The following is a 17,550-nucleotide window of genomic DNA, read 5'->3' as shown; positions in this document are numbered from 1 at the left end:
GGAGTCCCTAGGCTCTGCTTCCTCATAGGAAGATGTGTCGGTGGAATTAAGGAGGTCTTCGAAGTATTCTTTCCACCAATCCACAACATCTCGAGTTGAGGTCAGCAGCACACCATCTCCACCATACACGGTGTTTACTGTGCAGCGCTTCCCCCTCCTGAGACGTCAGATGGTGGTCCAGAATCTCTTTGAAGCCATTCTTCATAACTTCGCCGAACTCCTCCCATGTCCGAGATTTTGCCTCAGCAACTGCCAGAGCCGCAGACTGCTTGGCCTGCCGATACCTGTCAGCTGCCTCCGGAGTCCCATGAGCCAAAAAGGCCCGAAAGGACTCCTCCTTCTTTAGCTTGACAGCATCGTCCACCAGCGGGTTCTGGGATTACCGCCACGACAGGCACCGACCACCTGACAGCCACAGCTCTGATCAACCGCCTCGACAATGGAGGCACGGAACATGGCCCATTCGGACTCCATATCCGCCGCCTGCCCTGGAACATGGTCAAAGCTTTCCTGAAGGTGGGAATTTAAAGTCCTTCTGACAGGGGACTCTGCCAGTCGTTCCCATCAGACCATCACAATACGTTTGGGCCCCATGGGTGTAGGCCTGGCTACCAGACGCTCGCCATCGTGCCTCCTCCTCCAGGTATACAACTGGTGCGTGCTACTATATCATAATATGCATTGTCTTACTCAAAATAGTGCACTTAATCACAATCAACACGGTTTTAGTGGACAGCATGCTGATGGTGAGCAAATACTTTGATAGTTGTGATACTGGCCTTTATACCCACAAGCAAAAAGTTGTACTTGTTGTTTGTTCACAAGGTTGTTCCCTGGAGCAGAAGAATTTAATTATATGAATAAAACCATCAAATGTCCACCTGAAATAGACCTTCAGCTTCCCTTTAACAGATTTGATGGACAAGGTACAGCGGCCTGCTCATCTTTCCACAGTGTGCATGAGTGTAGGAGTGAGGAAGCCTGGGGAAAGAAGGTTGAGGTGTTTGGTCTGTTAAGCATCTGTCATTAAACACTATGTGTTGTGTGCCTTTCATGGTCGACTGCTTTTACTTCAGACCATCTATTCCTTGGCAAAAGCAGTGTTAGGCTTAGTGTTAGGCAGGGACTTCAGTGTTGTCAACTGTAAATTGTCTTGCGCTAAACAGATGTTAAGACTTTTTTTCTATTAACCATTAGATCAAGTAGTCGTTATCAAGTATGTTGCACATGTGCAAACTAAAAAAGCTTCAGTGATTAGTAGTAAGTATTAGTAGTAAGTGATCATGTCTAATATGCATTTTGTTTTTTGAGAAAATTGAAAAGCTGTGGTAGGAAAGCTTATTGTGTTTGATAATGACCAAAATACATTGGATAGGTTGAGGCTGGTGTGGAGCTGGTGGTTGACTGACGTAGTGTGTGAGCCTGAACCTTGAAATACCTTCCTGTTCATCATAATTACACATACACACAAAGAAATGTTCATCAAATACGGTGATTGCTCTCCTAAATGACAATCACGATTCTTCAGGTTATCAAGACACCATCCTTCATGTTACACAGTGATTGCATGAAAAAACGGTCCGCATCACCTACAGGTAAACTGAGCTAAGAATCTCTACCATCACCTTATTAGAAGCAAACTCAGTGTTTTACATTCTCTTCAATTTAATGCTACAAAAGCATGCTGCAGACCTTTTTTTCTTCGTGGCCCTGACTCTTCAAAATACGACCGACATTCAGTAGGACCCCAGTTATATGCGTCACACACAATGCGTTCAAAATGAGAGCCATCCCCACCCCCAACCTCTTAGACCTAAACAGGCCGTTACACGCAGAGCACGTACCAACGCACATGACCTCACCCCCCGCCCACCCAAACCCATTCTGCACATGGCTCTCATCAGGTCACACGTACAGAGCCCTTGCCTGGAAACGGGCACGCTATGTTGGGAGTGTCCTTTCTTCAACCAGATCAAAATTAAACTGTATTACAATTACCCATGCACCACCGGAAATAGTTACATAATTACAAGGGAAATAAATGAACACATAAACAAGTAGCAGCAGTTGTCTCGACCAGCATCAACAAGACCTGTTTTTTTCTTTTTAGTGTGGCTGGCAGCAGTGGACCACAGAGGTCATGGTGTTGCCCGGCCACCCAGGCGGTGATATGCTGAGCTGCTGATGAAGAAAAGGGTCACTACGTGGCTAAGTGAGACCTCACACCGGACAAGCAGGCCAGACCTCAGGCCACGGTGGCATATGGGTGTGAAGGAGGTGTGGAAGGCGAGTAAGGGTAAGCAGGGGGTGGCCAAGCTGTCCACTATGCCTCTCACGAGACCCCCAGCTGTCACAACAGACACTTACCAGCCCTCACACTAAACACCCACCAGGGAGGAAAGGCAGCATCCTGCCTTTCAAACGCAAGGAAGGAAAGGTGGAAGGATGGACGGAAAACAAAAGGGATAATGTCTTCTTCCTGTTGCTGTGATGTTAGTTGGAATGCTGAGATATGACCCACTCACCTAAATAACCCTACCACTTCTCAGACAAACTTGCTAATTATAACTGCAAAAGCATGACCTAGATGGTTATTTTAAGCCTGGAGCAGACTTGTGTGAACCATTGAGCACATAAGGCCACAAGGGTAGCAAAGCCTTTAACACAAAACAGTGGAACCTGTTGAAGTACAGCCGTTTATGTCAACAACGCCTCTATGTCAAGAAACTCATCAAGTCCTGATCCACAGAGTTCTTCTTATTGCCATAAAATCCATGTTGAGTATTGTGAACTTAACAGCAACAGTTTAGTTACACAAGATTAAAAGGTGCACACAGTGACTTCCTGTTCAGGGCAAAGTAAGCTTCAAAATATAAATATAACCTGGATTGTACCACAGCAAGTAACACAATGCACCCATAAAAAAAAAAAAATCAGATTGTTAGCCACTGGAAAATTTGCAGATGTACAAAATTTATTGTCACTGTAGTCATACACACATACAGCAAAACTACTGCAGGTCTGCTGAAGAAGAGTAAAAAATGCACAAATGGAAGGAAAAAGATGCCAGGAAATTGTCATACGTTCAAAAAGCCTTAATTATTGCCCCTTCTCCTTAGGTCTCTGGCAAAAGTCACAGATAAATGTGCAAGCAATGGGTATTTTCGGTTAAGTCGACAACCACTTTAGTCGAGGTGAATCAGCCAATCCGAGGGGCGTCAACTTAAATGGGTTCCACTCCAGAACACATAGCTAGCACGGCAGGTTAAAATTTGACTACATGGCTTGCTTTCATTTGGACAATACGGTCACACCTCGGTTTTTGAACTGCCCAGTTTTCGTATGATTCGTTTTTTGTCGAATATTTGTGCCAAAATTTTGTCTTGGTTTTTGTACACTGTCTCAGTTAACATACAATATCGCATGTAACAAACTGTTTTACTTTACCTTTGGTACGGTGAATATTGTGGTATTAATAGAAATGTGGATGGACAATACTCCCAGCATTGCTCGTTTATTCAGCTACTGTATCTTGGATCACACACCTAACACCAAATCTCATCACACTCACTTTACACAATACTAAGGTATCCTGTAAGGCACATTTATTTGGCAAACACAAACAAGATTGTTACACAAACTAGTTCGTTTGCAGCATCAACAACAAATTTCATCCTGGCGACTAAAGAAGAAATCAAGGAAGCTAATGTTGGGAAAGGGGTAAAGGTGTTAACAAAACAGACATCACAAACAATCAAATATGAACTACTCATCGCTGTCTTTGCAAACAAGAGTCTTCAATAAATGTAAAAGTGATGTTAAATGTTCTTTTATCCATTTCATTCGTCATTTATATTTGATTTGCATCATCTGCATGTAAAACTAAAATTATTCTCTATGCAATCTATTTTTTTTTAGGAGTGTCACGATACACTCAGTTCACGAGATGTGATGATACACTATATTGGGTTCATGAGAACGAGACGAGACGATATTTTAACATTACTTTTAAGAAAACTACAGTGACAAAATATAGCGATTGGACAAACATTTTTAAAAATTTTACAGAGTAACAGAACAATGCAGGTAGATTTTGAAATGTTTTATAACTTTTTATGCATGACCTAAGCATTATGCTTTTAAAGATTCAAATTTTTCCACAATTAGAAAGAAAAACTAAAATTATAAAAGTTAAAATGACGACAGTTTTAGCTGCTAATTATTTATGTTAATGTGTACCGGTAGTTATGTCAAGACATGTAAAATTGATTGCATATTGCAGTAGATTAGCTTAATGGTTACACTAAAAGAACCACACTTCTCATGATGCTTAGCGTGCGCTACCAGGAAGAAGTGTAATATATGCTACTATCACGTTTCAATAGAAGTCCTATGGGAAAAATTGCTTCAGTTTTCGTATGTTACAGTTTTCATCATGACCTTCGGGAATTAATAATTGTTACGTTATGTATTACATATAATTTTTTTTTTTTTTTTTTTTTTTACAAATTTTAGTTAAAAAAGCAAGCCTATACATATTCCATAACCCCAAAATGTGCACATTTTCATTTAACTTTAAAATCAAATGCTGACATTTCAGACGCATTGTAAATTTAGAGTTGGATGTTTAATTTATTACTTTTATTTAGTATTAAGCATTTTATATTTTAAGATTTACTTTTAGGACAGAAGTTGAATTAGTTATTTTTTATTTTAAGATTTACAGCCGCTTCTACACTGGCATTGTTGGTGTTACGGCTTAAAATCACCTGCGGTTAATAGCATCAGTGGGATATTATTGGCAGGGCTGTGAATCATGTGCTCACAGTTTAAACAGTGAAATTAGGCAGCAATAATGTAGTTGGAATTAGCCGAAGAACATGAGCGCAGTGGCATTTTGTTTGCTCTAGGCAACGCTTGTGCTCTTATTTTGGTTATATTGCCATACCTCCATCAACACAGCAGTGATCTCATCCGTTAGGATAGTAAACACTTTCTTTGCACTTCTTATTTTAAACACACTGCTCATAGCCTCTGTCTGTTGAACGCATGCTGCTTGCAGCATTCCTCCAACAATCACACATCACTCTCCAAGTTCTTTCCACATGAGAGCCGATTGAGAGCGTGTAACAGTACCATGCGTATCACTTAACCCCGTGTCAAAACACAGGTGTAATGTAAACCCCGAGTACAGGCGAAGGTCTTGTGCTCATAAAGGAATGCACAAGCTGGGAATAACATCTTGCATGTAAGAGAGGCCCCTGGCAGAGCGTACAGCAGTGAGCTGCAGGGAGGGGAGCTGGAACATGGCCAATCACTGACAGAAGGGAGGCACACCTCCACGTTAGGGATTTAGAACACTACGGGAAGCAAATGTGACTCAGCAAAGATGAAAGGGAGAAGTGAGGATGGCTTTGGGCTACTAATCAATGTTTTAGAGTCTTTGGTCTTACCATGGTGCGCCGTATATCCGGAATCCCTTTATGGTGACGTCCGAGTCTTGCAGATAGACACAGTTTGTGAGGAGCGACTGGACATTATCAAAGTCCTCTGGCTTGAGTTTGGAGACTGAGGGGAAACGGTAGTAATCCTGCTTGACCAGCTCAGCCATAAAGTCCTTATCAAAGGTCAGCTCGTGGTTTCCGGCAATTACCACCTTGAACTCATAAGGGAGACCACCTGGGAGAGATGGGAACAACCAGGAAGAGTGGTGAGCTACAGTCTGAAATCGAGAAACTTATTCATTAGAATCTAAAATGAATGTGTATCAATACTGCGCAAACGGTAAGAAACAGAATCGGTCATGCTTTACATATATATGCGTTTAGTATATGCAGGATGTACATATATCTGTAGGTATATCTGGATGTAAATTGCTTCTGGTGTTCAGTAAAGGTCAGAACACACGGGGGGAAAAATAGAGTGCAAATTGTGCAATTATAGATTGAAAAGAAAACAATTAACAGTTTTACGTATGTGAGAGGCAGACTTGGCCCTGTGAACGTGTTGCCTGCCTGAGAGCTCTATTCAGAGTCATCGAGGTTTACAAGCACATCTGATGGTTGCGCTTGACCACAGCGACCACTATCCATCTCAGCAGACACCTGGCAACTGGAAAAGCGTGAACCTGAACTTCATAGCGATGAACATCTATTACTATTCTCATCCCCTCATCATTCAACATCTCCAGTGACCTTTTTGTGCTTCTCCGTCTGGGTGATTTGTCCCCGCTTCCTCTCTGCAGCACAAAACTAAGTTACTACTTTATTCCAGCCGATTGAGCACTCAACCAAAGGGTCTGGCCTTTATCACCCTTCTATTCTCCCCCTGTATATTTCTTTTTCCACTACTGTGTCTCTTTTTCTTTTTTTTGGTCTGCTCTGAAAGTATGTACAGATGTGGATACATGTAACAACAATTGAAGCACAGCTATGTACTGTGGCCCCACAAATATGAGAAAATGAGGACTACTGATGCATATGTAACACACTACCGCTACTAATAACAATGATAATGAAACAATATTCAATTCATTGTCACAAAATAAAACCAGATTAATGTACAGTATACACCTGACTGCCGATAACTGGGGTTTATTTGACATTTCTCTACTCCAAATACCTTTCCAAAGATTTTACTGATTATAAACTAGTTCAAATAATTATGAAGCTTTGTAACTGTCTGGACAGCAAAAACACACTGTTAATGATGCATGTTGTATATTATTGTCAAAGTATGACAATGATAATAATGATAATAAAATCAAGTAAATCAAACCAATAGAAAGTGTCTTTGATAGTGAAATTCGAAGACTCCTATTTTCCTGGTTAAATCCCAGCCGCTCTAAATGAGCTCTTCTCAAATCTCAGGATGATAAATTCCAGTCTAGCCTTACATGTGAGCTTCATTTCCCAAGTCCCCCAGCTCTCAAAGTGGATCACACATCCATTTAAAAATACACACAAACAAAGCAACACACAAGCAAATCATGCTCACCCCACTCCATTCCCCTGCCACCAGCCGGGAAAAAGGTGGGGTAACATAATTACCATCAAACAACTCCATCTCCAAAACTACTGGGAATTTGCTTTGCTTTTTATTGCTGCTGTGATACATCTTACAGAGTGTAAGTAAAAATAATATACTCAGATTTATGTTTTCATTCTTCCCTGATCAACTGCAAGTAAGAAGAATAGTACTGTAGAGGGGTGTGCCTTTGTCCTATAACAGGGGTTGGCAACCTTTAGCATCAAAAGAACCATTTTGACGCTTCCAGTAAAAAAAAAAAAAATGTGTAGGCCTACTCTGAAATCATTTGAACACTGAACTCTGTAAGCCTTTTTGAGTGGTTCCCATATTTGTTTAAAATTAAAGCAAAACATAGCCAACTTTAATATAATAAGACTCATCAGATTTCACATTCCCTTGTATCACTGTTTGCTCAATAGCGTTTACGCCTGTGCTGAATTGTCATCAATGACCGTTCTATTTGTCCTATCCTTGACTGTCTTTGCAGAGAGAGGAATTCTTTCATTTTTTCAATCATTTCTTGTTTGTTTTTTAGTTGGGAGAATAGATGCTGATATTTTTCCAGTCTTTCATGTATTCGCCATGTGAATGGTGTCGCCCTCCCTCCCATCTCATGTATAGCCCAGTGTTGCTAACTTAGCCATCACTAAATCTGCCGACTTTCCAAACCCTCTTGGTGACTTATTTTCCCAAAAGCGACTAGCAACAAATGTTTTTGGTAAACTAAGTGAAAGCATGCATTGTTCTGCGGTTGCTGCTGAGAGGTCCGCCCTGCCTCACAGCAGTCACAGCAGTCAATGCACAGTCAGCTCCCGCTGTACACTCACGCTATCTGCCTCTCCTGGAGTCACCACCTTAGCATTAGCAAGTCACGGGCTCCAAACACGCTTGTTGTTATAAAACAAATTGCTATGCTCTCCTTGATTACATTTTACTGCGCAGTAACTTGCTTCAGACTCAACTCAACTTTTTTCTTTCTAGTGAGACTCACTGCATACACTGGCCTCCCTCCCCTTCGCTTGCTCATCAAATCAGCAGTCAGAATGCATTCCAGATGCATTCACGGATTTGCGGTGAATCGGACAGTTCACATTCTTTTCAAAAATGCACATTTCCCCTACTTCGGTGCTAAAAAAAAATCACTGCGCTTGGCAAGCGAACCCGAGCCGGAGCTGCGGGTTGCCGACCCCATAACAATTACCCAACAAAAAAAAGTTGTAGTTATTAATATTAATACAATCACAAAAACTTTCTTTCCAAGTTGTGAAAACAAAGATCAGTTTCACTATTTGAGGTACCAACTGCGTTTCAAATCCTGCGTTTCGAATGAATCCATTCAAGGTAATAAAAAGCTGCGTGCAAAAGTTTTAGCAGAGACTTATATTCTGTGTATACTAACTTTGATGTTTGTGATTCACATTGCTTCTATACTGTTGTATGAGCAGACTCAAATTATGTTTCTAAATTACAAAAAAATGGTAGGCCTCAGCACAAAAGGTCTGAAAACAGGTCAACATTTTGGATATTTGATGGACATTAGTGCAAATTTGATTCACTGTTCATTCACAGTCTTTAAAACAGAAAACACATATCAATGGTTGTCGGGTAGGTTCAAGTTCCGTGCCTAGACTGTGATGTAAGCTGAGTGTTGGTGTAAATCAGATCCTACACCTAAATTAACTCTTATGGTATGTCACTCAAAATGTACACAGAACATATGAAAGACATGGAATACAGTAATAAAACAAGAATTGCAATAATTAAACAGCACTAATTAAAAATAAAAGCCAAGCACAAGCAATCATGCCATGTCAATATAAAGATCATTACACTAGTTATTACTGTCTCTTTCAGAGGATCAGCGGCCTGGCAGGTATGTGTACTGCTAAAGTGTTTTGTGATTTCCAGACGTCTGCAAACATGTCACATGTCCTGCCACTGTGTGTGTCTGTGTGTGCGTGTGCTGCATCCAGAGAGCACAGTTGAGTTTGTCGACAGTACCCTGTTTGGTTTTTGCAATAAAAGGATTGTTGATCGACTGCCTCCTTGTCATCCTTACAGCGTCCAGGTACATTTTAAAACACGATCTGTATCGTTAATTATGGTGGCAACAGTCCAGTGTTGAGACTTAGCGTACGCAACCATGAAACGGCGAAACTTGGAACGCCGTAAACTGAGAACAACATGTAGTATTGTTTTTCAGTAGACAATAGAAACATGCAAAGATTTCCACATTTTTTGGGCCATGATGGTGGTATCTTCATTAAGACACAGCCTGTCTAATGGCAGATTAATTTGAGCTGCGAAATGTGGACACTTTATCCCCTGACTTACCCATGTTTTGTTAAATCTTAATTCAGGTTCCCAACAAATCAAATGTTGCCATTTTTAAGACCTTTTAAGACCGTAATGAATACAATTTAAGACCCCCGTCACATCCATATTGGCAAAAAAGTACAAAAGACATGAAGGGAAATCAGAGGCCCGGAATTACTTACAAAGTATATGAACACACCACAGCATGAGTACAGCGCACGAGCTGGTTGTAATAAATTCTGACCAGGCTGCACAAGGACTTTAGTTCTGTTTTGCAGTTATGCTATAAAATAATGCATAGGTTTATGCATTTCTTTTTAATAAAAGTAAAGTTAATCAATTTTTAAGATCTTTTAAAATTTACATTTCATAGGATTTTAAGAGTATTTTATACAGTTTAAGGGGTTAAATTCATATTATTGGATTTTAGACTTTTTCCAGACTTGTTAAGACCCTGCGGATACCCTGTTAATTGCTTCAGGGAAACTAAAATAATACAACGATGAATGAATTTGAAAATTAATTTATACGTGTACAAAGCAAAATAAAAAGATGAAAAGATCATTTCTCTGTCGAGGTAGAAACTGACAATATGCGTGTGTATTTAAAAGCAAGCCTTGTGCGCAAGAGCTCACACGCTCACACTTGCTTTCACAGCATGTGGTCGTAGAAAGAGGTCAAAGGTTAAATGATCCAGGGTGTTAGGTCACAGAGGTTAAACTAGACACTTAAGCACAGCAGTTGTGAGGTCACGCAGTAGAGGTTCATTGATGCTGGTTATGTGTGTAATGTCTCTCGTGCCTGTGTCACTGTCCTATCTCCTAAACCCATAAAATAGTAATAATAACTTGTGCATTTCAGCAGGTAATCAGGTCTAAAACAATAACTACATATAGCATGCTAATGAATACGGGTGTTAAGGAGCTTAGTACCTAGCCAATCGTTGAACTTCTTAACCTCAGAGGGCAGGCCCAGCTCAGTGAAGTCCCCCATGTGCAGCAGCACATCGCCGTAGGGCATCTGGATGCCGTCTGTCCGCGAGTGTGTGTCCGATACGCACACGAATCTGGTGTGGCCGGCCGGCTTGGGAGTGTCGTAGGGAATTGGATCCACCCTGAAAGCACAGAGAGTTGTGAATGTCTAAGAATGGAGATTGAAGAGGTGTGATCACAATAAAAACAATCAACCAATTAAGTGTACAGACGTATTACAGAGACAATGTCCTTACTTGTATTTACTACATTTATAATGTGACACATGACTATTTGCAGTATGCAAGATATGCCACTTCGATAGAATAGATAAGGTCTACTTTTTCAAGGAAACATGCTTATTTCTAAAGAAGCTAGAAGGGTTACTGCTGAATAACAAGATTCAAAAAGATAATTTGATGTGCAAAAAATACAGAATAATACATGCAGCCGAGCAAAAGGCATCTCAAAGAAAGGAGACATTACAACAGTGAAAAATGTGTCATTTCGCCTAGAAGAAAACCAGCCATTGCGTTGATTGAAGCACAAAAGGAGGGCAATGGCTGCTTTGTGGTAGGACGGCTAAAGTGGTGGTGCATTAAAGCATGCCATGTCCTTTCTATCCATTTTCTTAGGGGAAAAAAAAAAACACTTAGCCTCAAGTGTGCTTGGAAAAAATGCATGTTTTTTTGTTCATTCATTGTGGGTACATCCGTTTAAAAGAAGGGTGGGGTAAGCTTTTTTATTAAAAGGACAGAAACTCATGGTGAGTGTAATTGACGTCTACAATGCGCAATCTTCCAGCACTCTGCCACGAGGCCATTATTTCATTAGAAGGGATGTCACTCCGTTGACAACATCAAGACACATAATCAACACTGTAATCTCCGAACTGACAAGCGCACGTGTGTGCATGCAGGCAGTTAACGTGCAGGCGAGCGCAAACATGGCATTGAAAAAGGCAACAGAGGCTGATGGAATCAAAAGGCTGGAGAGGATGTGATTAGCAGAGACGGGAAACACAAACACCTCTACACAAAAGGAAAGAGGCAACAAGCATTTGTAAATGTGTAATTTAAGAATCTGTTTTCTGTGAAGCAGTGTATGACATGTTGAAGGTCACCGCAAACTGCCTGGAATCTGTTGTTGTTCTGTTTTTCAGCTGAACAGTCATCTGCTAGGTCATGTTAATAGTAGTCCAACAGAGGACAAACTGGCCACCGTCTGTAGTGTGAAGCAAACATGTGTAGTCTGTGGGCACCATCTGTGAGCATGGGGTGCGTGTGCGCGTGTGTGTGGGTATGCATCACTTGCACAAGAGTGATGGCTGACAATGTACAAAAATATTCAAGAAGCTAACGAAAAAGTTTCAGTGCTCCAAATGATATTCATCCATCTATTTTCTATGCCTCTTATCCTCATGAGGTTTGCGGGAATACACCCTGGACTGGTCGCCAGCCAATCACAAGCAGATATAGACAAACAATCATTCACACTCGCATTTTGGAATGTGGGAGGAAACCAGAGAAAACCCACACAAGCACGTGGGGAGAACATGCAAACTCCACACAGAGATGCCAAGCAAAGATTCGAACCCAGATCTTTCAATCTCCTGACTCTGTAGCCAACATGCTAACCACTCGGCCACCATGCGGCCGCTCCAAAAAATGTTTTCTTGAGTCAGGATTATTATTTGTTGCAATTATTATTATTCTTCTATGTTTCTATATGTAGTTGACATCGTGAAGACTAACCAGTTATGTCAGTTTTGTACAAAATTCCATTAAATTATAACGTCATTTAGTCATGTCTGACTGAATTATACATGTGTTAAAAATGATTGTGAAATATTACTGGAACAAATATTTATCTTTCTTCCCGTGAAGATCTGAAGAAATTAAAAACGCCTGCAAGTAGCTTCCTCAAACAAATGAACAAAATACATTAACTTGCAATTTTGTAGCACACTAAATTGGTAAAATGTGTGTGAAAAGTTGTTGGAGTTCATTTAATGTTCACTTCTGTGAGTCTATCTTGTCATGTATAGCAGAATTCAAAAGGATCTAACAAACCTTGAGTCCACATAAGCAGTTTATTGACAGTTTCTAAACTGTACACACTATTTGGCTTCATCTGGAAGAGAAGGTCAGCTTTTCCTGGTGATATTGGTACCTGTGAGGTTTAGTCAGCAAGTGTGGGCTCGATATTGAATATACTGGATGGCATGAAAAAGTGGCTTCAAAGATAACGATATTTGCAATTGACTTTGTGCTCTAATTTAAGTCTGCATTAAAACACACACACAAAGACATTAAAGCCAAGCCAGCAGAGGAGGAAGTACACTGCAGTCTAGCTACTGATTAGATTCAGTAGTCTGTAGTGCTTGAACTTCATGCAGAATTTGGCAGTGCACGTCATGGAAGAAGGGCAAATGCGGAACCACATGGGCTGATGAAATGCACACGTACAGTATATTTCTGTGTATGTGTACACCCCCAGGAAGGCATATGGAAAGAACTTGGGAGAGAAACGACCATGCCTTCATTTCCCTGTTTCCTTTAAGACCCAATCCTCCCTGAGAATGTAAGTAAATACCAGCAACCCCTATCAATTAGAGCAAGTACCGTGATTTCCGGTGTATAAGCCGCACATATCCACGTCATAAAGTGGCATATTGTGGCGTGCATGAGTCCATGAGGTGAGGTCCAGTCACCTCTTTATTTGACAGAAGCCAATCATGAGCTACGAGTAAACACACGAGCTTGTCAACCCATTGGAAATTGCAGGAGGTCATTACTCATTATAATAGTCTGACTCATGGTCATCTTACAAACATTAAATTGATCACACAGCAACTAAACTCAAACGCTGTACCTCAGAAATATAGAAAAATGTAAAATGAGATATTTAGTGCACAGAAAGACATCACACAGAAAGATTTTTTAAACTTTTCACACAAAAGAAAACATCATCAATAGGGTGAAACTAACCTGTCTCACGACAGTCTAACCCCAGCTCACGTTCCCTATTAGTGGGTGAACAATCCAACGCTTGGTGAATCTGTGTCAGAATTGAACAGCGTCCTAATCCCTTTAAAACGTCGGCTCGCTGTCTTTCGGTAAGCTGTGTCTTTCAATGGCAGTACTCCCACACAAAGCAGCCATGTTTCCTTGTCTTGACAGCCAAATCCTTTGCCATCCATCCATCTTCGATAACGCTTATCCTCAAATCTATTGCCTTAACTTAAAAGTGGCATCATATGCATTTTTTTGTGTGTTTTGTATGATGAACGCTTGCCACTACCAGGTTCAATGCAAATGTGCACAACACGTCTACATTCCAGTACAGTAGGTGGCGGTATGCACCTAAACGTTAGTTGCGACCCGCCATAAACAAGAAGGAGAAGAACATCAGGGAACACGCCTGTGGAGCTCCGTACATTGAGTAAGGTTTAAGTAGGGTCACCTGTGAAATTGAGATGGATAGATACTTTATTCGTCTCAAAGAGAACAACGCGGCATTTTATGTTTTGTTTTATATTTTATATGTACGCTATATTTAATGTATCTGTATTTAATTTAATTTCTTTATATTTTTCCCTTTTTTTCTTCTCTTTTTTATCTGTATTTAACTTTTAATTACGTCAGCGGATATGACATTTATGCCTGTGGATCTACGTACGTTATAGTACCTAAGGTTTACATACGGTCACTTGTGAAATTGCTGGATATTACCCATTATTTCTGCTGGAGTTATCCTCTGGACTTCATAAGAACCACGGTCAAGTGGCACCTTTGTGTCCGCCTTTGAGTCATCATAGAGCGTGGATCCCTGCGTGGTTTATCCTGGATCCAGGTACGTCTCTACATTTCAATTTTGTTTTCATTCATCATAAGAGGCTTTGCAATCTTGGCGGTATATTTATGGTGTTTATTGAATAATTCAAAATCCAACAATGTTTTACATTTGGTTATAGTATAAACTGTGATTGATGTAGCTCAATCAACGACAGCGACAGGCCGAGAAAGGTGGCTTCTCGCCGTGTTTTGATTGTTTCCTGAACTTTTTTTCACGAAAGACTATCTTAGTAATAGCGTTTTCTAAGCACAATGGTAAATGTAGTTTTTAACCACATATTAGCCGCACCATTGTATAAACCATAGGGTTAAAAGTTTCAGAAAAAAGTAGCGGCTTATACACCCGAATTTACAGTATTTGCCAAGAAGGATTGATACTGCTACAGTTGTTTAATAGATACACAAAGGGAGGCTAACAATCTTTTCTGCTAATATGACATTTTAAAAATGCCCCAAAAAATCTAAAAAAAAGAAATAAATACATTAGAAAAAAAAAATATTTTTAATTCCACTAATCTGCAATCTAATTTCTAAATGACAATGATTTTTTAATTTTATCGGAATTAACTGTATGCAACTTGCTCTAAATTAAATTTTTTGAAACCCAAAACTATAAGAACACCACTGCTGGCTAGCATGTTACCAAACACGGTTTAAAAGAAGAGATTGTCCAAAAAATGTCTGTTTTTTAGGGCTGTCTTCGACTAAAGATTTTCATAGCCAAAGGTGATTTGTTAGATTTTGTCCGTAGTCGACTAACTCAGTAGTCGTCTGTTTAGTCATTGTTTTTTGTTTTTTTTTTTAAGACCAGAGCTAATGGCGATCCTGAGAAACAGATCTCATTTGCGACTTTTTGCACCTCAAAAGGCTAAAACACTTAGATAAACAAACAAACATGGTAGGTGAGCAACAACAGTACAGCACCTTAATTTATTTAGTGACATAGCAAGACAAACGAAACTGAAACACAGACGCTGTCGGCACACATCAGAAAAGTGCACGCAAAATAGGACCAATATGGCTTGAAAACAGCGTTACCTGTTTTAAATGTTACCCTGTTGGTTGTTGTTGTAGCAGCATGTTGTCGCGTCATAGTATGAAGCTTCTGGGGTCATCGTTAACCTTTGCAAAATACTTCCACACTATGGATGGTTTTTCAGTCTCAATTAGGAGTCAATAAGTCCGTCGATGTTGACGGTCTTCCTAGCATTAAAATTGCGCTCGCCTCAGCTCCTTTGGATTGTGCCAGTGAAGTGGATGATTTTATTAATGTGTGGTAAGTACAAGTCTTCTGTTAAACACATGTCATCTTCAAATTAGTCTGTTTTTGTATCAAAATAGGCCATTTATAACAGCGGCTGTGGCCATCCCTGTGGCCACTCCTCATGTAGTCACAATGGTACAATCTTAATGACATGACATTTTTATATGATTCGAGGGTGAGATTGATCGTCAAATAAGACTCCTCCGAATTGAATCGTTGACTACTCTAAGACACCACTAATTTCTTTCACAATTACAAATTAAACTGCATAAAAGTTGTCGTTAATTTTAGTTCGGCCTGAATAAAATAACTGCCGTTCATGGCTGTTGATATACACATACTGTACATGTCCGTTGTGCACACAAACACAAAATCAGTCTCATAAAAGCCACCAATAATTTCTATTCATGTTGCTGTCACGATACATTCGATGCCAGCTAATGTTAGTAGCAAAATTTGCTGAGGGAAGGTTGAAGCGTGAGGTTGACAGGCGGATTAGCGCAGCATCTTCAATAATGCGGTCGCTGTACCGGACTGTCGTGGTGAAGAGAGAGCTGAGACAGAAGGCAAAGCTCTCAATTTACCGGTCGATCTACGTTCCCAACCTCACCTATGGTCATGAGCTTTGGGTCGTGACCGAAAGAATGAGATCGCGGCTCCAAGCGGCTGAAATGAGTTTCCTCCGTAGGGTGGCTGGACTCACCCGAAGAGATAGGGCGAGGAGCTCGGTCATCCGGGAGGAGCTCAGAGTAGAGCCACTGCTCCTTCACATCGAGAGGAGCCAGTTGAGGTGGCTCAGGCATCTAGTCCGGATGCCTCTCGGACACCTCCCTCGTGAGGTGTTCCGGACATGCCAGCCAGGAGGAGGCCCAGGGGCAGACATCAGACACGCTGGAGTGATTAGGTCTCATAGCTGGCCTGGGAACACCTTGGTGTCCTCCCGGCGGAACTGGAAGAGGTGGCCGGGGACCGGGATGTCTAGACTTCCCGACTGAGACTGTTGCCCCTGCGACCCGCACCCGGATAAGCAGAAGACAATGGAATGGAATGGATTGCAATCCAATTCTAAGCAAGAAAATCGTGATTCACATTTTCTTCCAGAATCGTGCAGCACTAATCCAGAAGTTCATTGCCAATGTATGCAATAGTTCAGATGTAGAACAGTGCAGTATAAACACTGGATCTACTGTAAACAGCAACTTTCAAAATGAAAGTCTCCATGCTCTAGAGCTGCATGTATAAGAATAGTCTCCTGTCACAGAATGAAGGATCCTAGCATTTATGTCTGTGTTAACTTGTCTGTGTTGAAGGAAAAACTTAGAAAACAGGGAAAGAGCATAGGGGAAAGGTGAAATGTAAACGCAGAAGCACACTCTCAAATCCAGCAGCATGATATCGGAGCAGACGCAAGACTCCAGAAATACCTACACGATGAAGAAATGTCTGATCTCTGAATCATTCACGTGCCCACGCAACTTCACAATAAAAATGGTCGCAGAGATGCGCAAAACAAAAAAAAAAATCAATCAATTCTCACCACTCCATAAAACATAATTAATGCATGGTTTAGGTCTGAAAACAAAAAACGTCTAAAGTATAAAGTTAGTGAAATGTGTGTTTTATTACTTGAATTAGCATGGTTAAGTTTGCCTGCAGTAAATTAAGGTTAATGATGGTAGTAGTTTTGACTCTTTTTGACTGAAATAAATTCATCCAAATCGAATTAATCTCAATGGGAAATGTTTTGAAATCTGACTGTCATGGAACAGATTGTCCTTGACTGGAGGTTCGACTGCGCAGCAAAATGTCTAAAGAGTAACTAAATCATGGCAATATATCAGTCAGTAGTTCAGTCAGAAACCCAAGCATAGGGAGGCTGGGAGTCTGGCTCTCTGCTGTCTGGAGGAGGGTATTTAATTTGACTGAACACATTTGGCTTGGTGGCCTTTTGGAAAAACACACAAGCAAACAGGGTCAAAGTTCACCACTCGCTCGCTCCTTAAAATGTGACACTAAACTGGCAGCAGATAAGGAGGTCACCATCTCTGTCACTCCCTGACTCGCTGAGCTCTTTCTAGAAGCCACATAAGCACTATGATTGATTGCACTGCTT

At 40.7% G+C, this 17,550-nt stretch overlaps 1 protein-coding gene across 2 annotated transcripts in view; it reads right to left on the bottom strand.

Annotated features, from left to right (window-relative positions):
* mpped2a (metallophosphoesterase domain containing 2a) overlaps nucleotides 1-17,550 on the bottom strand; it is a 66,810-nt gene that overhangs the window by 36,449 nt on the left and 12,811 nt on the right. For both annotated transcript variants that reach the window (XM_054770519.1, XM_054770520.1), the window contains 2 exons: nucleotides 10,278-10,459; nucleotides 5,454-5,679 (listed from right to left, as the gene is read on the bottom strand). In XM_054770519.1, coding sequence (XP_054626494.1) covers nucleotides 5,454-5,679; nucleotides 10,278-10,459 — 408 coding nt within the window. The remainder of the gene's footprint in view (nucleotides 1-5,453; nucleotides 5,680-10,277; nucleotides 10,460-17,550) is intronic.

This window comes from Dunckerocampus dactyliophorus, chromosome 3 (assembly GCF_027744805.1).
Source record: "Dunckerocampus dactyliophorus isolate RoL2022-P2 chromosome 3, RoL_Ddac_1.1, whole genome shotgun sequence".
NCBI classification, from domain to species: domain Eukaryota; kingdom Metazoa; phylum Chordata; class Actinopteri; order Syngnathiformes; family Syngnathidae; genus Dunckerocampus; species Dunckerocampus dactyliophorus.
The sequence above is the reverse complement of the archived record's forward strand: the minus strand, read 5'-3'. Positions and strand labels throughout refer to the sequence as shown.